Below are 26,464 nucleotides of genomic sequence, written 5' to 3'. Positions count from 1 at the left end.
CTAACTTTTATTATTGGACTAAAATATCTAAATATGGCAGAGAACATCAGGAGATGATTAAAATATAATCTCAGAGAATCCTTTAGAAGCTACTTTGTTAGCTACATGTTACTTTAATTGTCTTTAAAGGTAATTATTCACTACTACACATATTTTCTTGGGATAATTACTAGGTATTTTTATTAATTCGCTTGCATGAAAATAATGTAGTAACCATGAGCTCAGATTGGTGGGTTCAAATCCTAGCTACACCACTTATGTTAAATCTTGAGTAAGTTACTTAACCTCTCTCTTCCTTTTTTTTTTTTCTTCTTCTTTTTTTTTTTTTTGTTTTTTGGCCCCTAAAACTGTTCTGAGGATTATTGTACAATGAAGCAGGAAAGCTGAAAATGGGGCCTGGCACATAGTAAGCACTCTGTAAATGTTTGCAATTACGATGGTGGTAGTGTGCCAGGACGCCGGGGATACAGCAGTAAATAAGACAGCGTTGTTCTTAACCTTTGTGAAACTTTCACATGAGACAAAAATAAGTATGCAAATAAATATGATCCCAAGTAATGGAAGTTCCATAAAGAAAAATGTAGCCAGGTTAGGGATAGAGAATGGTGGCAGAGCAGAGCAGGCACTAAAGGATTCTCTGAGGAGATAACATTTCACCCACATAAAATGAGGCAGCAAGATGCTGAAGAAGTTACAAGAAGAGGGACAACCACCATAACAAAGCCCCTGAGGCAGGAACAAGCATGGCATGTTGGAGGGATGGCATGTGATGAAAGACGCTGTAGGAGATGAGGTCAGAAAGTGAGAAAGAACCTGGCCATGATGACATGATAAGGCCTTAAGATTTTATTCCAAGTGTGATAGAAAACGTAAATGAAGGTTTTGACCATAGGAATATTAAGATTTGATTAATGACATTTTAAAAGATCACATTGACTACTGTGTCTTTGTAAATAATTCATGCACTTGACCAAACAGAATTATTTCTTTTATGCTTTTTCTACAAAGAATTTTTACCTAATAGGTTAGAAACTATATCTGCTTTTATCAACATTTAAATTTTTCTATGCTATACATTCAAACTGTCTTTTTAAAATTTTACATCTTAAAAATTGATTCTGGTGTTAAAAAATTATGTACATATAATATGTAATCTAATGTTGGGTACTATTGACAATATTCACTTTTCAATTTCTTTAGAAAGCAAAGTTTAACAGACTTAACCTATAAGACTCTCATATCTGGACATAAGCTGTCATAAAATGAATGTGACTACTACCTTGCATACAGAAAAGCTTAAGTAAAAAATAATAATGAGGTATTCAAATCCTATATATGGAACAAGAATCTTGAATTGCTGCTGCAAAAAATATGTGAGGGAAAGTGTGAAGCAACTGGACTGGAGTTCAGATATCTCATTTGCTAGAGAAATACATAGATCTTCAGTTTGGCAGTCTGACATAGCCACTACAGGAGAATTCATGTCTGTCTAATTGTTGGTGTGTGCTGGGGTGAGAAACGAAGATCTAAAATAGGAAAAGGCTCTAACTTCTAATGGAAGTCATTATTTCCTGTTGTATTTTCTCTGTATCTTTGAGATTTAATTACCCAATACTAACAGACATCATAAAAGTGTTTCTCATCTATGGATCTGACCCATTTTAGACAGCTTTCTGAATGTTTCAATTTGTTTTTAGAAGCTAGTCATTTCCTTCTGCCTTTAGTGTGGTTATTAGAGATCCAAAAGTATCACCTACGTACTTTTCCCAAAAAGCTTTGTATAGAGATCTTTACTTCTGTGGAAAGCAAGCTTCTCAAGTTTCTCCATTAACCTGTAGGGTGGTGATGCTGATGGCTACCCCATGATTTAGATAAATAGTGCTTTATATTCGGCAAGCCCAGAACCAGGAAAAGAAGTGTTCTCTAGGTAAGAATTTCCCATCCTGGAGGAATCCAAATGAAATGTTACTGATAATTAGTTATGAAGTTAGAACAATTGTGACACTACAGAAAATTGGTAAGATAGTTTGCTACCCAAAGACTTGTTTGCAAGAAGACTGTTTTATTGGTCTCTTTTATTGTGTCCAGCTAACTAAATGCGGTCTTATGCAGTGTCATATTTTCTAAGTATCACAGTTTTCTGGCAGTGTAAGAGATTTCTAGCATGACTAGAATGTAAAGGATGTACACTGGCCCAAGCATGGAGAGCTTAGCTTTCATTTCAGGTGTGAATGTTTTCAGGATTTATTAAATCACAGGTGTCCGATTTGTGGATTAGCTCCTTGGTGAGCCTGCATCCATTTGAAGCATCAGAATCCATTCATTAACTGTTTGGAAAGAATAGTCATTAGCCATCAATAGAAGAGGAGTTCAACTCTGCAAAGATCTTAGATGCTATAGTATCAAGAAAACGGCAGACAGGTGCAGACTCCCAAATTGCTCTAGTCTTAGAATGTCATGCTTATCAAAACATATTTCTATATTTCTATCATATAAATAGGAACTTTTATATAAATAAATAGGAACTTTAAAATAATAGGATAAATAGGAATGGGATATATAGGATAATCCTATATATATTATAAATAATAGGATAAATAGGAATAGGATAAAGAGGAACCTTTAAATAATAAATAAGAATAATAAAATAACAGGAATTATAACAAGATTATTTATTTTAAATATTAAGAATAACAAATTAACAGGAATATATTTAAATTCCTTTATGTGAGGAATTTATTATAAATTCCTAGAAGTCTTTTTTAATAGGCCAGAAAGTGAAAGTAGGGGCTCCTGTCAGTTAATCTAGAGCTTGTCTTAAGGTTTTTTCCCCCAAATTTGGTCCACATCTCTAAGGCTATGATTTAAGAGTAATGAAAAGTTATTTCCATGAGATTGCTATCTATCTGTATTTTATTTCCTTATAGTTGGATTTGATCACGGATCTGTTGGGCACACCATCACTGGAAGCAATGAGGACAGCTTGTGAAGGCGCTAAGGCACATATACTCAGGGGTCCTCATAAACAGGTGAGAGGACGGGGGAATATTTTTCTGGTAACTGTTGGGGCAAGATTTCCCTTCCAATAGAATAATCTATTAAGGATTTTTAAGCAAATGTATTATTTGTAGGGTTTTTTTTTTTTTTTAACATCATGGTCCTAAGTAAGAAAATGTTCAATATTTGTCAAACTAAATAAAATCTCATTCCTAATGTCGTGAGAGAAAGTGCGTATTTTTGTAGCTCCTTTGCTAATAAATTACCCTTGGTTTTGTGTCTCCTGATTTATTGGTGTCTATGAGAAAAATTACCAGAGTTGGAGCTTTGACCTCAATGTCATAACCTACTACATGTATATCAAGATGTCCTTTCCAAATACTGAGCCAAAATACCTGGTATTTCTTATTCCAGCCAGGAATGTGAAGCTGTTGCTATTGCATTCTTGCTACTGACACAGAATCAGGTGTGAATGTTGTTAGAAAAGAAGTATGAAGATAGATTGCCAGATTTGCATTCAGTATTACTTACAACTAGCCAAGTCACTGCTGAGAAAGACAAGATGGTTTTTTATCTCCACCTGTTGATTTAGCAGCAGTTTTTACAAGCACTTCCTAATCTCCTTTGGACAGAACAGCTTAATGATGTGAAGAGTGAGTAAGGGGAATACTTTTCCTAGGAGCAACAATGAAAACAGAACAGATAAGACTTGAATAGGATGACCCAGCAACAAATTTTCCTGAGTTTTGCTTTCTTTTGAATGGGACATTTAGATTATCTGATTGATGGTACCAAATGAGAGTGAATTTGACACTCCTCCTCTCAAACTGTCAGCCGGACATTTACAAAGGGAAGACCTCACCTTCCCTTTGTGGTTCTGTCTTTGTAATTCTAGTGTGACTCCAGAGCTTTTGTTGTCACAGGCATAAAGGGCGATGAGGTAAAGTGTGTTCTCTTCTAAAACCAGCCCAGGCTAGTAAATAGAGATGCATGCTTGTATGTTAAATAGCCCCCTGATGGTTACATCTTTCTTTAGTATTTGGTTTAGAACTAGAAAATAATGAGGCCCAACACCCTTAGAAGAGCACAGTAAGTCTTAACCTAGAGAAAGGTTCTATATTATAGAAGGAACTAACAAGATCTATTATGTTCCATTTATTGGCCAGCATCAGGAACATTAAACTAATTTACTAATGCCTCTTGGTGAATGTGTCCTTAGAAGTAGCAAAATAATTGTCCTTTTTCACTGACTTCATTAATTAGTAAATCTTGCCTGGTTCAAGGTAAACAATAATGAAAAGTGAAGAAGATCAGATGCCCTTGTGCTACCCTTCTGTCTCTAGAGGAGTTTTAACTGTTGTTAATGGTTACTAGTTAATTAATCATCTGTGTCAAAGAGTTGCTAAACAGCAGCCTGAAGAACAAGATTTCCTGAGGAGTTTCCTGTCTGCTGTCTAGATAGAACGGCTGGAAAATGTAATTTACTGCACCAAAAGTCACTGTGCACTGTTCTGAGCATTCCTGGCAATTGAGTACTTTTTCTGTGAAAATTTAAAAAATCTGTTAGTTGTAAAAACCTAAGGCTTTCCATGAAATAAAAAAAAGAGTAAATATATTATTTTGTAAAGCGAAAGAAGAGGAAAGGAAAATCCAAAGTTCCACTATTATTTAACTAAATAGGTTGAGATGTCTAAACAAATCACTTCTTAGATATTTTGCTATTAATTGGCCTCTTAACGTAATCCCTTTGCTTATCACTGACTTTAGTGATGACCTTAAGGGAGTACTGTGGTAGAAGTTAGGGTCAGCCCTTTCCAGTCTTGGTGTCGGAATATTTTGATTTTGAAGAGAAGACTGATGGAGTGAAAACTAGTTAGGAGGCCATTTCTGCCTAAAGGCTAGATGCACTTTACAGAGACTTTAAATTCTTTAAATGGCTTTTATCCACTGCTAGAAGTGGTCTCCTTAGGCAGATGTTCATGGTCTTTTAGCACTAATCCAGCTAGATGTGTATAAAGTTATACCAACCATATATAATTGAATGTAAAAGAACCTAGCGTATTGCCTGCTTCTACTTTTCCTTCAGCATGGAAATTGAGTTTTTGATCTATGTTTGCTAGTTGATCTTTATCATCACTGCTCTTAAGATGTCAACAGGTTCTTGAAGTGCTTTACTGAAGCCACCAATCAGATTCTGCCTTTTCACTTCCCACTCCCTGCCCACTCACCAACCACGTGATACATACCCTATGCGCCTCTTGTTGGCCTATTAACAGCTGCTTGAAGGTATCGCCATTCATGTTATAGCTATTTACAGCTGAGGTTGGAAGACACCTACACACAAATATATTTGGTATATAGACACCTGGATTTTTTTTTCTACTTTAAAAGATTAATTTGGTCTTTGGAATATGCAATATAGCTTATGTTTCCGTACCTTATGACTTTTCTGCAAAATGTATAGGGTTTAGCTTAGTGCTCTGTGCAGATTATGTACTCAGTTTATAACCTCTGGACTGTAGTGATTAAGAGCGTAGTGTCAGCCAGGCGCGGTGGCTCACACTTGTAATCCCAGCACTTTGGGAGGCGGAGGCAGGCGGATCACGAGGTCAGGTGATCAAGACCATCCTGGCTAACGTGGGGAAACCCCATCTCTACTAAAAAAAATACTAAAAAAAAAATTAGCCAGGCGTGGTGGCAGGTGCCTGTAATCCCAGCTACTCAGGAGGCTGAGGTAGGAGAATGGCATGAACCCGGGAGGTGGAGCTTGCAGTGAGCCGAGATCACGCTACTGCACTCCAACCTGGGCAACAGAGCGAGACTCCGTCTCAAAAAAAAAAATAAAAAATAAAAAAGAGTGTAGTGTCAATCTCAGTTTCACCATGTTGCACATGTTTTGAATGGTGAACTGGGAATGGTACAGTACAGTTTTCAGACAGATTGAGTATGAATCCTGGCTTTACTAGTACCTCCCTTTGTGACTTAGGCAGATTATTTAACCTCTGTGTATATCAGTTCATTCATCTGTAAAATGGTGATTAAAAATGATTTTATCTCATTAAATTGTTATAATGAGAAAAGAGCTAATGCATGTAAGGAGAGCATAGAATAGTGCCTGGCACATACTAAACATTTAATAAATATTAACCATTAAAGTTATGATTCCAAAATAGCAGATGAAGCTTGTGACTTTTAAAAAATTATACATTATGATCAAGTGGGGTTTATCCCAGTAATGCAAGGATGGTTCACCTACAGAAAATCTATTAATATTTTAAAACAGAAAATCTATTATTTTATAACATCTTAAATGAGAAAAATCATGTTTATCTCGATGTAGAAAAGGCATTTGATAAGGTTCAGTCTTTTTTATGCCTTAATATAAAGGATCTTTACAAAAATCTATAGAAAAATTTGGGGTGAATTTCTTTTAAGCTTACAAACAATACAGAATGAAGTATATAACACTTTACATGAAATAAAAATGTGTGCACACAGAGCCTCTGGCTTTTAGAAAAGACTCCCAGTAATCCTCAGTGATGCTGCTTAGGCCAATTGGAGGTCTTCATTTGGGGGTCTAACTGGGGCAAATTCTATCTCACTGTATTTATTTTAAATTACTTAATATAGGAATATTAGATTGATGGTGTTTAAACTCATGAAGAATACTTCTAAAAATTCAATACAAGTTTTTGAGTTTGGACTGAGAAAAACTAAGCTTCTTTCAAGTAGTTTTCATTTAAGTAATTACTCAAAGTTAGACATAAATTATCATTTTTGTTCATAATTTCTAACAATAATTAGAACTTTTCTTTGTACTGAACACTTCTTATATACTAGCTCATTAAATTCTCACAATAACACTATAATGTACCATTACTATTCCTTTTTACAGATGGGAAATGGAAGATTAACTGAAGTTAAATAACATGCTTAATGTCATAAGCCAGATCTTAAAATTAGGTTTCCTTAACTCCAAAATATATGTTCTTAGCTAGTATACACTGCCTGGCACTTACGTCTTCACAGCAGATTTATTAAAATTTCATTTGTATATATGCATATAATCTGTGAGAACATATAAAATAAAAATTTTGCAGCAAGTTGATTATCTGCAACTACCACCCCAATCCCAGTCTCATCTGGATTAACTTGAGAATATCTTTCTGGACATATATTCACATATTTATATTCATTTATTTACATATATTTGTATAAATAGAATATGAGACTTTTAAAAACATACAAATACAATGGACCCTTAAGCAATGCAGGGGCTGAGGTGCCAACTCCATCCTCCTAACCCCCTGCCTACAGTTGAAAATCCATGTATAAGTTGATTAACACATTTTGTATGTTTATATGTATTACATACTGTATTCTTAAAGTAAGCCAGAGAAAATAAAATATTAAGAAAAATCATAAGGAAGAGAAAATAAATTGACTGTTTGTTTGTAAGTGGATCATCATAAAGGTCTTTATCCTCATTGTCTTCATATTGAGTAGGCTGAGGAGGAAGAGAAAGGAGGGGTTGCGAGGCGAAAGTGGTGGAGGAGGTGGAAGGAGAGGCAGACACACTCAATATAACTTTTATTGAAAAAAATTCACATATAAGTGGTCCCATGCAATTCAGACCTGTGTTGTTCAAGGATCAACTGTATACGTATACGGAAGGAGAACCTAATTGACTGTCATCTTAAAGTCATAGATTAATGTGTCAAATTAATGTATTTGTGTTGGTTGGTTAATATAAGTGCTTCTATGTGGCATATTTAGTCAATATGCCAGTGAAACTTAGTTTAAACTGGCTTAAGCAAAAAAGGGAACTCTTAAAGGCTCATAACTGAAAAATCTTGAGTACAGCTGACTTCAGGCCCTGTTGGAATTCAGATTGTGAGATGATCTTCCATGCCAGGAATCTGACTCTCCTCTGCTCTGTTTTCCTGTATTTTGACTTCATTTTCAAACAGGCTTTCCCCATGTGTTTGCAAAGATGGAGCTAGCAGTCCAGGCCTACATTCTATTACCATAACAATTCTTCTGGAAACAGCTTCCCAAATAGCTCCAGAAAAAATCTTTGAAAGACTTTTTATTAGGAATGTGTTTGGCTGTAAGTAGTAGAAAATTATAGTGGTTTAAGAAATAAGAGTACACTTTTTCCTTATATCAAGAGGTTTCCTCCATAGTCTGGAGCTGATAGAGTAGCTCACTTGTGTCAAGGATCCAGCTTTTTTATTTTCTGCCCTGCCATCTTTAGAATGTTGCCTGCATACTATATGGTGACCGGTTACCATATAGCTGTAGCTTGTCCAGAAATCCTGTGAATATTCAAAGCAAGAAAATGGAGGAAAGAAGGTGCATTAGCAGTATCTGTTCCCTTAATCAGGAAAATAAAAGCTTTCCTAGAAGCCTGCTTAACAAACTCCTGTTCATATGTCATCGTCCAGAACTGTGTCATATGTGGCCTCCTAGCTGCAAAACAGGCTAAAGTGAGTATTTAGCTTTTCTATTCTATATAATAAAGTCAGATAAGGAAAAGAGGGTTGAGGGTATATATTGGGTCAGCCATCCCATTTTCTGTCCCTTGTCTGTTTCATGACTGGAGCCAGTCATGGTGCTCAGGGAGGAGGATATCATTTGGTTGGCCAGGCCTGGGTCAGGTGCCCATCCTTAGGAGTTGGGAGATTGCAATCAAGCCTAATCAAACGACTTGGTTTGGGAGTGAAAGGGGATGGTTCCCTAGAAGTCAGGGAATACTGGGCAGAATAAAACACTGTGATGTTTCAAGTTTATTATCTCTCTTCTACAACTCAAAATCTTGAATGAAGGGAAGTATAGCTGCCACAGCCCTTGTATCTATTAAAGAAGATAGTTCTTCAACTGACCTGTTGATAGGATTGAAAAGTCTATTGTCTGCTCTTAGTCCTTTTGTTCTTCTCTTATAATAAGGTTTAGGTCTTCAGTTTTCCTCAGTTTGTTCCCACCTAATTGTGTCAGAAATAGATAACAGTATTTTTGCTTAAGTGAAGATAGTCCTGTCTCCTGACAGGAACCATATCTTATATTTAGCAGACTCTAAGGATCTTAGAGAGTTCATTCGGTTCAAACTTATTTTATAGGTGGGGGTTTATGTCACCCCAGAGTGCTTACTATTGTGTACTCACTGTGCATGCTCATTTAATGTTACTGACTGATCATCGCAGCTTCTTTGCTGCCAACTAAGGTCTAAAACTTATATGTAGTTGGATGAAAACTAATAGGAACGTCTGCTCAGGACACTTGCACAGTTCAGCTGACTCTGCTGTAGCAAGCAGCATGCTGCAGTTAGCTTATGATGACTGTGGCATATTGTTTAGGGCCACTCACCCAAGTCCGGAAGCTCATCTTTGCTTCATTTAATTAATCATAGTCATTAATAGAGCACTCTTTATACCCCTTCCTGTCCTCATGATTCAGCACTGGTATCCACTCACTCCCACATTGCTAAGTTACTTATAAACTTGCAGAACAAACAGAAAATGGAGCAGTTTATTTTAAAGGAGAAAATTTAACATGGGTGAATGTTAGAAGAATTGGCAAAAATATTTCCAAATGAGATGTTTAGGGCATTTTTTTTTCTTTTGAGACAGGGTCTTGCTCTGTCACCCAGACTAGAGTGCATAGCTCATTGCAGCCTCAACTTTCCAGGCTCAAGCAATCTTCATACCCGAGCCTCTCGAATAACTGGGACTACAAGCACATGCCACCCTGCCTAACCTATTTTATTTTATTTTATTTTATTTTATTTTATTTTATTTTATTTTATTTTATTTTATTTTTATTTTAAGAGAGAGGGTCTTCTGGCTGGGCATGGTGGCTCATACCTGTAATCCCAGCACTTTGGAAGGCCAAGGCAGGCGAATCAGTTGAGGTCAGGAATTCAAGACCAGCCTGGTCAACATGGTGAAAGCCTGTCTCTACTAAAAATACAAAGAAAATTAGCCAGGCGTGGCGGTGGGCACCTGTAATTCAGCTACTCGGGAGGCTGAGGCAGGAGAATTGCTTGAACCAGAGGTTGCAGTGAGCCAAGATCGTGCCACTGCACTCTAGCCTGGGTGACAGAGTGAGACTCAAAACAAAACAAAACAAAAACACAAAAACCAAGAGACAGGATCTCCCTAAGTTGCCTAGTCTTAACTTCCTGGGCTCAAGCAGTTCTCCCACCTTGGCCTCCCAAAGGGTTATGATTACAGGCATGAGCCACCGTGCCCAGTCTAGGGCATATTTCTAAGCATTCTGACTTTTTTTTTTTTTTTTTTTTTTTGCTTATTCAGATTGATTCTAATGCATTTAAGAGAAATGTAAACTTCTTGTTTGTTGCTGATATCCTGGCCCAAATGGTTTTAACCTAATGGCTGGTGAGTTAGAGGGAAGAATGTGAACTTAGAAATGCAGTATCTGTAGCACTTCATCTTTCCTGTGGAGCCAGTGCTAGAAACTAAAATTTTAATGGTTGTCTTTCTGAAGCAGCATTGGTATGAATAAACTGACACAGAAAAGGAGAAAGTATGTAATATGACTGTTCTAGGCTGAAATTATGCTTTTATGTTTATTGTATTTGTTGGGGTGTGCTTCTATAAAGAAAGGTGAAATTTGGTGGAGGGAGAAATTTAAAATTTCAGGTAGCCTTAACATCCACTAATTTTATTTTCTCTAGCCACTCATTCCATACCCAGTTGTCTTCAAGTCTTAAAAATTCTGCCTTTTAATTTGTTCTCTATCCCCATTCACTGGTATATAGAACTACTTATTTGCCTGTCTTCCTTGCCCACCACAGGAGTCTTTTTCATCTTCATTACTTCAATAACTAACCCAGGCCCTGACATTGGATAGTTTCTAAATGAGTATCAATGATATTAGGAGGTAAGGCTGTGTGTACTGGTGCAGTTTAACAGATAAGAAAGCCAAAGCCTGAGTGACTTACCGAAGTCTAGTAATGGCAAGGATAGGATTCAAACTCATGTCTTCTAGTACTTCTTCCAGTATTCCCTTTGCTAAGCTATGACATACTTTCACCACAAAAATAGGATGAGTAGTTTCACTTTGAGAGTGGAAGGGAAAGAACTGTTTATGGTGAGACAATTCAGTTGTACGAATTGTCTGGAATTTGGCTGCCAACCTGCACAGGCTAGTAAAAAAGAAGACAGCTATTCACAGTAAAAAATTTTCTGGAATATCAAATTACTTCACTTTACACAGTAACAAAATTCTTGTGTAAAACACATGTAAATTAAGTTATAAGTTAAAGCCTCTCCCCCATCACTCTCCACCTCTCCTTATTTTGACTGATACAGATAATTTCAGAGCTTTATAGACTCACACATTTCTAAACAAGAAATACTTAGGCTGGGCATGGTGTCTTACACTTGTAATCCTAGCACTTTGGGAGGCCAAGATGGGAGGATCTCTTGAGCCCAAGGGTTTGAGATCAGCCTGGGCAACATAGGGAGACCCTATCTCTCCAAAAAAAAAAATTTTTTTTAAGTTAGTGAGGGCCAGCTGTGGTGGCTCAAACCTGTAATCCCAGCACTTGGGGAGTCCAACGTGGGCAGATTGCCTGAGCTCGGGAGTTCGAAACCAGCCTGAGCAACATGGCGAAACCCCGCTCTACTAAAAATACAAAAAATTAGCCGGGCGTGGTGTCAGGCGCCTGTAATCCCAGCTACTCTGGAGGCTGAGGCAGGAGAATCGCTTGAACCTGGGAAGTGGAGATTGCAGTGAGCTGAGATCACACCACTGCACTCCAGCCTGGACAACAGAGCGAGACTCTGTCTCAAAAAAGAAAAAAAAAGTTAGCCAGCCGTGGTGGCACATGCCTGTAGTCCCAGCTACTCAGAAGGCTCAGGTAGGAGGGTCACTTGAGGCTGGGAGTTCAAGGCTGCAGTGAACTGTGATCGTGCCACTACACTTAAGCCTGGGCAATAGAGCAAGACTCTGTCTCTTAAAAAAAAGAAAAGAAAAGAAAAGAAATACTTCTCTTTTTATTACCAAGGAATAGCAAGTTGGTCTACAGATACTTGAATGCCAAATATGCTGTATGGGCTCTGTGCATATATGTAATTTTTTTATCCAAAGTAATCTCATCAAGACTCACACAAGGCTGGGTGCAGTGGCTCACACCTGTACAAATCCCAGCACTTTGGGAGGCCGAGGAGGCCAATGGCTCAAGCTCAGGACTTTGAGACCAGCCTGGGCAACGTGACAAAACCGTGTCTCTACAAAAATACAAAAATTAGCTGGGTATGGTGGTGCGCACCTGTAGTCCCAGCTACCTGGGAGGCCAAGGTAGCAAGATTGCTTGAGCCCAGGAGGTGGAGGCTGCGGTGAGCTGAGATCACACCACTGCACTTCAGCCTGGGTGATAGAGCAAGACCCTGTCTCAAAACAACAACAACAAAAAAAGACATACAATTTATAACTAAAGTAAACTTCAGAAATCAGATGGTCCAACACCCTCATTTTATACTTAAAAGATACCAAGGTTGAGACATGTTGATTTATCTAATTAGTTAGTGAGGACACAGAGCTAGAACCTCCATCTAATCTTATCTCTATTACTCTTTGATCCTGAAGAAAACTTATATATAATGAATAATTACCTCCTGATGATTCTGAGGTATCTTCTTGGTGCGTTTTTTGTTGTTGTTGTTGTTTTTGAGGGGGGGGGGATTTTCCTACGTGGCTTTTGTTTGAAGGAGGAAGATATATAAAATTATTGACATTAAATAGTTGTCCTAGCGGAATTCTGAGGCTGTGACTAAGGTCCAAGGAAACCTTTTAGTGTTCTGCTTCTCCTGTTTCTGGTGTTGTGGAGAGCTTGACCCAATGAGACCTGCTTATATTGCTGTTCGTGCTGCTGTTTCTGGCCTTCCAGTGCTCAAATGGCAGGAGCTTTCTGTGATATTTTGAATTTTCATCTGCTGACAAACCAGAAAATACAAGGCAGACTACCCACAGGAAATTTATATAAGAGTTTGCAAGTAAAACTTCCTTCCAGTTTGCCTTGAAAGTAACACAGTGTTGGTGAGATGGTCAAATTCTCCCAAATATAAGCCAGACTGCCTTCCCCCCACCACCCCACCCCTTTTTGAAGCTCTGCTCTCTTGTTAATAGACCATTCATGTTGTAGTAACAAAATGTAAATGCCCTGACCCTAAAGTGATATGATGAGGCAGTGTCTGCAGAAGAGATCAGGACCAGATAAAGATACCACACAGTTCACAGATGGCTTTTAAATTGTTTTTCAAATTAGAGAAACATATATGTTTTTAAAACACTCTTTTTAGTTTTTCCCACAAATATAATCATAGTGAAGCAGTCTGGGTGTTATATAAAACAAGAAGCCCAGGAACTATGAAAGGCTGCTCTAGTCTGAGATTATATCCTAAAAGTTCAAAGTTTTATAGGGAACCCCTGAAGAAACAGAGGATGTAAAAAGGATTTAGAGAAGCTGGGCACAGTGGCACGTGCCTTTGGTCCCAGCTACTTGGGAGGCTGAGGTGGGATGATCACTTGAGCCCTGCCTGGGCAACATAGCAAGACTCCATTTATTTAAGAAAAAGAAGCAGCAGCAGCACTTAGAGCTAATGGGAAGAGATCAGATCCAGATAAAATATAGTTTATGGCACTTGAGTCTCTTCACTTTCCCAATCTTAGTGAAGGTCAGGGGTCATTACTCCTAAAGTTAGGTTTTCTTTAGGCTAGGCTTTGACTTTTTTTTGTTTTTAGAATCTCATTCTGTCACCCAGGCTAGAGTGCAGGGGCATAAGCACGGCTTACTGCAGCCTCAACCGCCTAGGCTCAAGCAATCCTCTCAACCTCAGCCTTCTGAGTAGCTGGGACTACAGGCATGTACCACCAGGCCTGGCTAATTTTTAAGTTTTTTATAGCAATGGCATCTCACAATGTTTCCCAGGCTGGTCTCAAACTTGCAAGCTCAAGCAGTCCCTCTGCCTCGGCCTCCCAAAGTGCTGGGATTACAAATGTAAGCCACCGCACCCAGCCTTAGCCTTTGACTTTATTGTTATTTGAGTTGATTTTCATAGGCTTTGACCTACCAAACTTTCTGACCACAGAAAGGTTACAAGTAGACGCCAGGTCTAAAACTCATTAGGAAAATCATTTACCCCACTAAGAGATTAGTTTGTCTTTTTTTAAGTGGTGTGAAAGTCAAGCCAATAATAATTTGGCCGTAAGTCTAGAACTTTCAAAGCTTGAGGAAAAAATTCTCTGCCATGCGGTTATATTAAGCATTGGAAGACAGGGAGTGTCTAAACATTTTTTGTCACCTTCCTTAATTCTGCCTTTTTTACATTAGAGATAAAGAATTTACTTGTGTGAGAGACAGAGCAATGATGCCATTTACCTGCTCTGTCACCTGACGCTTCTAGCAGTAAAATGGAAGCTTTATAAGCCCTATGGCTTCTCAGGTCGTTAAAGCCACCTCTCTGCTTCACGGAAGTCAGATATGGCCATGTGGATATGCCTACCACTTACGAAGGCAATTATTGAGTGAGAAATCAATGCTAAAGACAATTCAGATTGAACCAGTGGTGTCAAAACCAGTGGTGTACTTTATTAAAGGTTCTGTAAGTTCTTGCATGTCCTTTGGCTCCTTTAGGACTAGTATCTCAGCACCTTTTATGGTAATGTCATAAGACATAGTTCACATGCTTATAGTTTACGTGCTTTGCATGTGGCCCAGGTTTTAAAACCTTTCAATCTTTTCTCTCCCACCCCTAGGCGTGTTTGATTATCATTCTTGCCAAAGCATTTAAGATGTAAGGCTAAAACCCGTTTTTGGCCATGCTCTGAGCCCACATTGTTTCTATAACCTCAAGCTTCTGTACCTCATTGGGGGTTTTGGGCTTTATTTTGAAGCCTCCTGTGTACCCATGATAAATAAATGTGCATGCCTTTTCTCCTATTAAAAAAAAAAAAAAAGATAGCTAGCAGGAGTTCCATATTTACAATTCGTTTTCATTTTTTTATAGGCTCTTTTGTGCTTTCCCCTACAGTGGGTAATCATGCAATATAAAAATATACGGGCCCAGACGTAGTGGCTCACGCCTGTAATTTCAGCACTTTGGGAGGCCGAGGCAGGCAGATCACTTGAGGTCAGGGGTTCGAGATCAACCTGGCCAATATGGTGAAACCCCCATCTCTACTAAAAATGCAAAAATTACCTGAGCGTGGTGGCACACACCTGTAATCCCAGCTACTCAGGAGGCTGACCACAGAAGAATTGCTTGAACCTGGAAGGCAGAGGTTGCAGTGAACCGAGATGGCGCCACTGCACCCTAGCCTGGGCAAGAGAGCGAGACTCCATATCAAAAGAATAAATAAATAATAAAATAAAAAAATAAAAATGCTACGGGAAGTTAGTAACAATTGTTGCTTTTGAAGACTGGTTAATGAAGGGAAAACTCATTCTCTTTGAGTTTAGACACACATTGCCTTTTGAGCTGAGTACTTACCTTGTCATAAGTTGGCTGTATTCCATAGCTGTTTACACAGAGACTCACTTAAATATTTGAATTTTTAATTTTTTCACAGCCATCTCTTCCTGTACTCTATACCCTGTCTAGCCAGGCTACACATGAAGCTGTTCATCTCCTTTGCAGGATGTTGGTCTTTGATCCAGTAAGTAGTGTTTGTTTTTATGTATTTTTAACGAATTACAAATACATGTGTTTGAGAGAAACAGTGTGGTTTTGAATAGATTGGCAATGTAAATAATTACTTTTCAAAACATAAACTTCAATCCCCCATATCATATGTATCATGCACGCTCATCACACAGAAGTTTGATTATTAACACATAAGAATCTAGGGGAAGAGATAAGGAGCTGGATCTTATGTACCTCTTATTTCTTATCTCAATATTTGTAAAAGGAATTTGACACCAAGTTAAATCAAGACAAAATAATTTTTTGTTTGTTTTGAGACAAGGTCTTGCTCTGTCACCCAGGCTGGAGTGCAGAGGTGTGATCTCAGCTCACTGTACCCTCAACCCCCCAAGCAGTCCTCCTACCCCAGCCCCTTGAGTAGCTGGGACTACAAACATGCTCAGCTGATTTTTAAGTATTTTGTAGAGAAGAGGTCTCACTATATTGCTCAGGCTGGTTTGAACTCTTGGGCTCAAGTGATCCTTTTGCCTCGGCCCCCCAAAGTGCTGGGATTACAGATGTGAGCCACCACGCCCAGCTAGGACACAAAGTTTTTTAAGATTATTTGAAAAAAATCTGACCATTATATTGCATAAGAAAATGTTTGCTCTGGGTTTTTGAGATGGAAGCTTTTCCCAATACCCTTTCTGGACTTGACTCTTCTGGAACATACTACAAATTATACTGTAAGTTCAGCTCTTCATTTATTCATTCATCCAAAGAATATTTATTATTCATATCTATGCCGATAACTATTGTCAAAGAAGACTTACAAATGGAAGCGTTTAGAAAAGAAAATTTAACTTGCCGAGAATACAAAGTCACCAAATACAAAAAATACCAGATATTTAAAAGATAAAACAACCACAGAATTACCAGAGTTACTAAGTTTACGTTGGTCCATTTGTAGTGAGAAAGCTGCAACTTTCTCAGAAGATACCAAATTCACAATCATTCAGACATCAGCACAGCAAAAATTAGGGATAAAAATAATTCTGTTAGAGTCCTGGTTTGTGAGAAACAGTCAAGGTTTTTTTATTTGGGGGACCAGAACCAATTAGGGTGACCCAAGTTATTTTTGTAATGTCTCAGGGTACAATTTAGATTGCTTATGTGTTTATTTTGGTGTTTTTTGCTGTTGTTTTCTGTTTTTTACTGTGGTGTATTAGTCCGTTTTCATGCTGCTGATAAAGACATACCCAAGACTGGGCAATTTACAAAAGAAAGAGGTTTAATTGGACTTACAGTCCCACATGACTGGGAAGCCTCACAATCATAGTGGAAGATGAGGAGGAGCAAGTCATGTCTTACATGGATGACAGCAGGCAGAGTCAGAGCTTATGCAGGGAAACTCCCCTTTTTAATACTGTCAAATCTCATGAGACTTACTGTCACGAGAACATCACAGGAAAGACCTGCCTCCATGATTCAGTTACCTCCCACCAGGTCCCTCCCATAGCACCTGGGAATTCAAGATGAGATTTGGGTGGGGACACAGCCAAACCATACCATGTGGTATGTGAAGTGCTTAGTGATACTATAGGCCTGACAAAGGCTTATATTCTTATGGAACCTATATAAGTAACTACACAGTCCATTTAAAAATAAAGAAATTAGGCTGAGCATAGGGCACAGTGACTCACACTTGTAATCCCAGCACTTTAGGAGGCTGAGGCGGGAGAATTACCTGAGCCCAGGAGCTTAAGACCAGCCTGGGCAACTTAGGGATTAACAAAATTAAAAATTTTTTAAATTAGCTGGGCACCGTAGCACTTGCCTGTAGTCCCACCTACTCAGGAAGCTGAGGTGGGAGGATGGCTTGAGCCCAGGAGGTTAAGGCCAAGGCCACAGTGAGCCATGAGCTCCCCATTGTACTCCATCCTGGCAAGGGAGACAGAGCGAAACCCTGTCTCAAAAAGAAAGAAATTAATTTATTTAATGCACACTACATAATAAATAACCGTTTTTATCACTGTGTTATTAACAAAGCCAACAAGTTTGTTACTTTGTTACAGAATTATTTTTAAATTGGCCTGATGCTTTATTCGCTTTTGATCTAGGATTATTCGCTTTTGATCTAGGATTATTCGCTTTTGATCTAGGATTTTCATTAAGGATTTTTTTTTTATTTCCAGTTCTGAGAGTTCAATCAGAACAAGAAACCATTTAAAGAAAGTTTTTTTCTGATTGTAACCTGTTAAATTGAAAGTCAGAAATACATTAAGAAGGAAGTGAGGTGTGTGTGTGTGTCAGGGTCTCACTCTGTGGCCCAGGCTGGAGTACAGTGGCATGATCTCAGCTCACCGCAACCTCCACCTCCTGGGTTCAAGAGATTCTCCTGCCTCAACCTCCCGAGTACCTGGGATTACAGATGTGTGCCACCACACCCACCTCATTTATTTTTATATTTTTGGTAGAAACAGGATTTCACTATGTTGGCCAAGCTGGTCTCAAACTCCTGACCTCAAGTGTTCCACCCGCCTCGGCCTCCCAAAGTGCTGGGATTACAGGCATGAGCCACTTTTTAAATATCCATGAAGAACAGACCATTGACCATATTTAAATTAGTGTATTTATTTAGTCCATTTAGTCTGAGGTAACTAGTTATTCTTGTTTTGTTGATCTTGGGTTAAGCAGTCTACTGCCATGGCATGTCTGCTCCTGGACTGAAATGCTGACTCAGTTACTTGATTGAGTCTAAAAGGCAGGTGTCTGTGGTGAGATACACATACACAGACAAACACACACACACACACACACACACTCTCTCTCTCTCTCTCTCTCTCTCTCTGAACATCCGTAATCTGGAACACTGAGTGCCAACATAACAACATAAATGACCTGACCTCAGTGACAGGTCACCGTCAAAAAGCAGGCATACAACACACAGTTTGTTCAGTATCCTCAAGGGAAAAAAGACCCTCCAGCCTCCTTCAGCTGTGATTCTGTCTTCCCCAAGCATATCCAGATTCCCCCATGCAAGTGTCCCCACAAAGGATAATAAAATGGCATATGTGCAGGCCAGATGCACCAATGACAGGTTCCCCACAATGTCCCACATGCTGCCAAGACCTATGGGCATTACTTACTATATTTTTTGCCTATTCTGTGCTCTTTGGAGTAAAAGTATTATTGAAAATGTCAAAAAGTCCTGCAGATAACCCAGCAGGTAACTGATTTTTTTAAAAAGAGGAAGCATTTATGTTTATCTATAGCACAGAATGCCAAGCTATTGGAGAAACTGGACAGCGGTGTAAGTGTGAAACATCTTACAGACAAGTATGTTGTTGGAATGATCACTATATAACCTAAAGGAACAGAAAGATAAACTGTTGAAGTTGTGTCCTAAAACTCATGAACAGAAGTTAATGAAAAATAGAAGGAAGGGGAAGCCCAGAGCTCAGAGGGGCCCAGGATCAGGCACGTATACTGTCAGCCTACTTGTTCCTTTGGGTTCAAACAGTGGAACACTCTCCCAGTGGAATCTCTAGGAATAGCTATCAAAGGACTCAGACTTTTTTAGAAAAAAAAGAAAAGGAAAAAGTTTACTTGCTAAGAATGCAGGGAAGTCAGACTTCAAAAGAGCTAGATCACCAAATACAAAACATAAATTTATTGAAAGGAAAAAAAAAACAAGGTTATCAAGTATACATTTGCCTGTTCATGGTAGATAAACACCCGCTTTCTCCTGTGATTATCTTATCTTGAAAGGTCATGATATGCCTTTTTACATCAGCATAGCGAAAATCAGAGATAAAAGTGTTTTTAGGAAATCCAGGTTTATGAGGAACATTTTATTATTATTTGGGGACCAGAACAGTTGTTTTTGGTTTATTTGAGAACAAAAGTGGCTTTCATTCTTAAATTGTGTAATGTAAAGTGCTTGGTCATATTGGAATCAGGGCAAAGTGTGTGTTCTTGTTTTTGTCCTACTCTGTACTATTGAGTTCATGCTTAAATCTTTAAAATTTACTTTCAGTAGGACACATATGTCTACTGAGCTAAAAGAAGGGACAGTTTCTTTAATTTTTTTCATGGAGTAATGTTAAAAGTTTAGATTTTCAGGCAAACTTAAAACTCGTATATTAAGTATTCTGATCTAAAGTGACAGAAAATTACTAGGCGCAGTAGCTCATGCCTGCAGTCCCAGCACTTCAGGAGACCAAGACTGGAGGCCAGAAATTCAAGAATACAGTGAAACCCCATCTCTACAAAAAATTTTAAAAATAGAGTGCCAGAAAACAAAAAGATAGACTAGATTCCTGATATTCAGACTGAGCTATATCTCAAAACATGGCAGTCAGACCACTATCTGCTGCCTAACTCCAGCAGCTTTTGCCATCATCCATTTGGTATTCTAAGAGAATAAAAATTTCAAGCAGCTTTGAAAATTGCCACTGTGAACACATCTTCTGGATGCTGACACATATTTAGAAAATATAGCCTGTTATTTAAAAGGTAAACATAACCCCTTCAAAGCGCTACATAGTTAAATGTCATGATATTTGTGATTTTTGACCCTGCATACATCTATTTCAATGTAGTAATTTCTCAGAATTTTAGAAGCAAGGCACTTCTAAGTACTTTATGATGGTAGATAATAACAGTAGTTGTCCTAAATCATACACTCCCTCTGCTACTATGTTACCCACCTCTAAATTCAATTATCCCTCTTTGGACGTGATGTACTATAAATTATATATATGCTGTGTAAAGCAGTTAATGTGTCTTTTGAAAGATCCTATGTGAACAGTCGTATTTATCTGTAGTGTTGATGTGCTGGTCTCTAATTTGATTTCAGTCCAAAAGAATATCCGCTAAGGATGCCTTAGCCCACCCCTACCTAGATGAAGGGCGACTACGATATCACACATGTATGTGTAAATGTTGCTTTTCCACCTCTACTGGAAGAGTTTATACCAGTGACTTTGAGCCTGTTACCAATCCCAAATTTGATGACACTTTTGAGAAGAACCTCAGTTCTGTCCGACAGGTTAAAGGTGAGTATCTGTTTTGGCCTTCGGCCAGGCAATAGGCCTAGTAACATTTTCCATTAGGTGGCCATGAAGAGCTGAGATCTGGATGGTAACCAAAGCTCCCCTCTATGTTTATTTTACAACCTTGCATATACCTATGTGTCCAGGGCATAACAAAGCATATTTAATATTATATCCAGGTGAAGGTTGGGGAGATGAATGAATATTTTGTTCTTATTTTCAAAGTTTATTTAGTGAGTATGACTCAAAATATGTTTAATATGTATTCACTCAATGTCATCTCATTGATTCAAACGTATTGAACTTCTTTATATAACATACAAAGTTCCATAGAGCATAAACATTCACTGTGGGAATTATTCCTTGGATGATGACAAGAGAAGGGAATTTCTGATAGTGTACTCATAAAATTTTGTGGCAGGATCTCCTATTGGGATACAGTGGGAGTAATGACATCCAAACTTCTGAGTGATTTTAGTGTCTACTGTAGGACATTTTACAAGAGAGAGGGTAGTCCCCAAAGTAACCACCTGAAACTATACACCTAGATACAAACTGAGGTCTTTAAGTGATCTTCAAAAAGGCAATAATTGCCAGCAACTTAGAAGAGTTCACTCATAATGCCAAACTTGTGAAGTCTCTCTCAAATTTATAGACCATTTTACTCTTCCCACTGATGGGGTTGCAGTCTGCGTAATGCCACTAGTACGTTTCTTGCTTATATTTAGCAACAGCTGTCATTTTAGTTTTAGGAAGTTCAACTGAATTCTGCTTGATAGATGATGTGTGTGTTTGATTGAACTAAATCAGTAGGAAATGCTTTTCAGATGCTGGCTAGAGTTAGCTGAGAATTCACTGCTCCCGGGCTTGCAAATTGTCATGGATTGTGTGATGTTTGTTTTATCCACAGAAATTATTCATCAGTTCATTTTGGAACAGCAGAAAGGAAACAGAGTGCCTCTCTGCATCAACCCTCAGTCTGCTGCTTTTAAGAGCTTTATTAGGTAACTATATGTATTTCTAACATTCTTGTTAGAATTAAAAGGATGCCAGTGTTACTTCATTATTCAGCATTTTTCTGTTTTTATTTAGATAACATAGATAAAAGATGCAACAGAAAGTTTCTGTTATGAGGTTTGGCTTTAGTCAAAAGTGTATTAAAACTGTAAGCATCTGGGCTGGGTGCAGTAGCTCATGCCTGTAATCCCAGCACTTTGGGAAGCCGAGACAGACAGACCACCTGAGGTCTGGAGTTTGAGACCAGCCTGACTGACATGGAGAAACCTCGTTTCTACTAAAAATACAAAATTAGTCAGGCATGGTGGTGCATGCCTGTAATCCCAGCTACTCAGGAGGCTGAGGCAGGAGAATCACTTGAACCCAGGAGGCAGAGGTTTCAGTGAGCCAAGATCGCACCATTGCACTCCAGCCTAGGCAACAAGAGCAAAACTCCATCTCAAAGGAAAAAAAAAAAAAAAAACACCATAAGCATCACATTTTACACTGGTGCCAGTTGACTGTGGTTGCTTTGGCAATTTTTTCCCCAGATGACCATTGTGCTGCCTCATCAGGTACGTGGCGATCCTACTGCAGCATTAGTATGGTGGCCACCTGTCCTGGAGTTAGACGTGGTCATCTCAGTTCCCACTACCATTCCCACTCCCTAGTAATAACTGCAAGCAAGAAAATAATTTTTGTATGTGCAGGTGGACTGCTGGTGTAGCCTATTTAGAGGAGAAGTCAAAAGGCTTAGTGTAGCCTATTTAGAGAAGTCAAAAGGCTTATGGTAGAGCTATGAACCTATGTTGGAAGTTACCAGGCTTCATTCTCCTTGTCTTTCTGTCCTTTCCTTCTCTTGATCTCTTTTTCCTTAACTCCTTATATATTGGTCAGGGTCTAGTCAGGAGAAATAAACCATTTCCCTATAATATGAATGGGGAAAATTCAGTAATAAGAATTAACAAGGAAAGATGATCAACTGCTAAAAGGCATAAAGAGGATTCTGAAGGCTGCTGAAGTAGCAAATGCAGAAAGCAGCCACTCCCTGTAGACTGAGGAGAGTAAACAAGAAAGAAATTAAGAAAATTAAGAATTTAGAAGAGGGTCCTCCATGTAAGGACCTCTTTGGAGAGGGTATGGCTGCCACAGAAACAGGAACACACAGCACAAGGGTGGTGCGGAAGAGGAAGTGTGCCAGCAGGTGTGGGCAGAACTGGTCCATCAAAGACCGCCTGCCAGGAGAGTTCGGGTGGACCAAAGCTGAGCCTTCCACATGACCAAAAAAAAGCACAACAAACCAAAGAAGGGAGACTGCTTCCTGATGCTACAGCCTTGCAAATGCCCTTCCAGCACCCTGTGTTGACAAAAGCTAACATTAAGCTAGGTGGAAAAGGGGAACCATGAACAGGGTCTGGCTCCAGTATCACAAAGCAGGACAAAGGGTGGATTCCGATCTGAGTGGTGACAGTCTCTATCTTCCCTGCTGCCTTTCTCCTCTCCTTTTTCTCTCTCCCTGATGCTCTTTCCCTTTAATCATATTAAAGTTGGTTGGATTTGTTGGGCCGCAGTCAAGATTTTATGCTTAAAGTTTGTAAAATCGGGTGACTTTCATTTCTTCCATGTGTTTTTCTATCGGAAGAAAGAGTTAAGTTGCATTTTTATTTATCTGTGGTTTTAAATTACTTTGTTTTACTATTTTCCCCTAAGAGTCAGTGACCCAGTCAGTTAGACAGTTTAACGGCTTAGGTGCAAATGATCCTGGGCCTTGGGGAAACAAGGGGTTTTACTTTTCCCTCTCAAGTTTGTAATCTAATTAGCAACCTTAGACATAGGAAAAAGCCAATAACAGATCTGTGGATAACCAATGCTAAATGATTACCTATACTTCTCCATTAATACTTGATAAAAGAATGCTTATAAGGCCCATTCAAAATAGGCCACTGTATTTTGAGAGGCTACTTTTAAATGGATAATTCTACATCCCTTAAGGTTATTTTCCTGATTGATTATTGAAATTATTACTTGTAATACCTACATTTACTTTACACTTTCAAGTAGGCACTGTGGAAAAACACTTCACATCTATTATCATTTATTCATCACAGTATCCTATGAGGTAAACAGCATCATTCCTTTCCAAATGAGAAGAGATTAAGGCACTTGCTCAGTGCCATACAACTAGTAAATGACATATTGTTTTCGAGCCTGCATATTAACCAGTATACCAGATTGCCTCTCCATAGATAACAGGTCCATAAACAAGCAACTTAGAGCAAATTCAACTTCAAAGAAACAAATAAAAATCCAGAAGTGGACTTAATTTTTTCAGAGGAAGAGAGGAAAACAGGTAGTAGTGAATTACCCTTTTGTCCATTGTGACATTACAACTAATTTCTCCATCTCTGTTTTCTTCCAGTTCCACTGTTGCTCAGCCATCTGAGATGCCCCCATCTCCTCTGGTGTGGGAGTAATGGTGGAAGATAATGTACTACTGAAGATGTAATGTAGCTTTCCACTGGAGTCTGGGATTTGCAATTCTGGAGGTTAATCATGCTTGTACTGTAATTTTACTAATGAAGTTTTAAATTAACAACCACTACTTGTATGATATGAATAATATTTAGAAATGTTACTAGACTTTTAATCTTGTAAAGTGGTTGTGCTTTTAGAAGAAAAATATTTTACCCAGAGTTGCACATGTTTTATGAATTTAGTGCAGCTGTTGTGGCTCACCTCAGAACAAAAGAGAATTGAACCAAATTTGGGAGTTTGGGATTTTATGTTTTTGTTTTGTTTTTCTTTTCTAAAATGAAGTGAGATTGTTCACACACACACACACAAAGGACAGTCATACATTTTGATATTTGAGCCATTCCTAAAGATTTGGGGTTTTCTAAAACTAAAGAATCTAGAAACCTTGCCTGCGACCAATCATGGAGCCACATGAGCTGATCGTGGCTGCACCTGGGGGGAGGGTAGGGAAGAGGGGCATGCCACCTAATGATCAAGCCCTATAATTAGCTTCTCATTAGAGCCGTGATGGTGATGTGTGCTGTCTAAAATCCAATGTTGTGGGTAGAGAGAATGAGTTTGTGACTAGGAGAGACTAAACTTTTGTTTTCCTTACCCAGTATAAATATATATATATATATTTAATCTATTTTTATTAGAAGTTTTTCTGCTCTTTCTTACATAAAAGAACCCCAAGCATGCATCTTTCATGTGTGTAAATAATTCATTTCTGGGCTAATTTCAAAAGAATCCCAACATTGCTGTATAGAAAGAGAACTAGCTTGCACATTTTAGGTCTGTGAAATTTTGTGAGACTTTTCCTGCACTGGACAGTAAAAAAAATAATAAAAGACAAAAACAAATTAAAAAAAAATTTAAGCCACAAAAAAGGCACATAGGGAATTATGTCAAATGTGTTTGTGTCCTTAGGCAAAGCTGTGGGAGTCTTGAAATGTCACAGTAGTAAATAACTTATTACTTTTTGACAAGTTCTTTTTTTCTGTTGGAACACTGAATTCTTCTGTGCATATGTACATATGAATACAAATCGAAGGCCTCTACCTCCTGGAGTTATACAACTTGGCTTGTTTACCTCCACATGCTGATGATGACTATTTTTTTTTTTTTTTTAAGTTCAGTGTGGAGACTTGAAACTTGAATGTCCCTTCCAACTTTTATATTAAAAATAAAAAGACAAGAAAATTGAAGATCATTTTTCACCTGTACAAGGAATACTAATGGATCGTCTTAAAATTGGTCTAGGAAAAAACCTTGGTGTGTGTTATGGACAATTAACTGTTAAAGTTATTGTAAGTTATCTGTATTTAGCAGAGTATTTTCAACTTGAGTGATCTGAGCTGAATTTGAAGACTATTAATAAGTTATGTTTGGAAGTTTTAACTTCAATGAAGTAATTATTTGCTGTGAAAGAAACAAACATTGAATTACTAAACAAAGATGGTGCAATATCTTTGTTTTTTTTTTATGAGGCTCCTGAGAATCAACCCAACTGAAGCATTTCAATTCACTTGAATGAGAAACGTGTTTAGTATCAAAAGAGCCCAAGAAGACACTGGTGTGAAAGGTACAATCTCAGAGGTTGGTCAATTACCGTGGCACACTTTCTGGTCACTTTGTACAATGTAGATTTGAAGTACAGTGGTGAAAACATTAAATGTGACATTTGAAAAAGTTGTCTCATCTGTTTTATTTCAGTTTCTTTTGTTTTCTCTTCAGTACAACTCGTATCCTGACTTTGCAAAGTTTTGAGACACTTCCTATTTCCACTTTGATCTTTGAGGAAATAGGTTGTTTTTTAAAATCTCAGAAACTTTAGACTGACAACATATTGAAAATTTAGTTAAATCAGTATCAAAGACGTGATTTAAATACACACAATATAGAAGTCTTTTTAGACCTTAGAGTCTCTAATCCAGTGATTTTCAAACTTTTTTTTCTTTGAAGCAATATCTTGGAGTCCAATATATTAAACAAATAAAAGTAGATTGCTTTGTATGAAGCAGACTGGTAAAGAGGGACTTGACACCTCCCTCCTCTTCACTTCTGCCTCCTGCCCCTAGCAGCCCAAAGGTACTTTCAGCTAAGGAGGAAGTCCCAGCCCAGTGTTGGTGTAATCAAGGCCTGAAACCAGGCTGCCTGGTTTCAAAATACTTTCCCTGAGGCTAAAGAAACATTACTCTTGAGTTTGTAGGTGGTATGTACTTCTCCCTATCTTTTCTTTATTTAGCAAAA

At 38.2% G+C, this 26,464-nt stretch overlaps 1 protein-coding gene across 2 annotated transcripts in view; it reads left to right on the top strand.

Annotated features, from left to right (window-relative positions):
* NLK (nemo-like kinase) overlaps positions 1-25,903 on the top strand; it is a 152,101-nt gene extending 126,198 nt beyond the window's left edge. Inside the window, exons 7-12 of one of the 2 annotated variants that reach the window (XR_001007935.1) lie at positions 2,928-3,029; positions 15,592-15,678; positions 20,506-20,704; positions 21,612-21,705; positions 24,117-24,243; positions 25,702-25,903. Coding sequence is in view for 1 of the 2 variants with exons in the window: in XM_011997544.1 (XP_011852934.1) it covers positions 2,928-3,029; positions 15,592-15,678; positions 20,506-20,704; positions 21,612-21,705; positions 24,117-24,171 (537 nt within the window). In the remaining variant the exon portion in view is untranslated. Of the gene's footprint in view, positions 1-2,927; positions 3,030-15,591; positions 15,679-20,505; positions 20,705-21,611; positions 21,706-24,116 lie in introns of both variants that reach the window. The other variant, XM_011997544.1, reaches the window with a different exon arrangement.
* The last annotated feature ends 561 nt before the right edge of the window (positions 25,904-26,464 follow it).

The sequence above is a fragment of the Mandrillus leucophaeus genome, unplaced genomic scaffold (assembly GCF_000951045.1).
Source record: "Mandrillus leucophaeus isolate KB7577 unplaced genomic scaffold, Mleu.le_1.0 Scaffold541, whole genome shotgun sequence".
NCBI classification, from domain to species: Eukaryota; Metazoa; Chordata; class Mammalia; order Primates; family Cercopithecidae; genus Mandrillus; species Mandrillus leucophaeus.
This window is presented reverse-complemented; position numbering and strand designations above follow the sequence as displayed.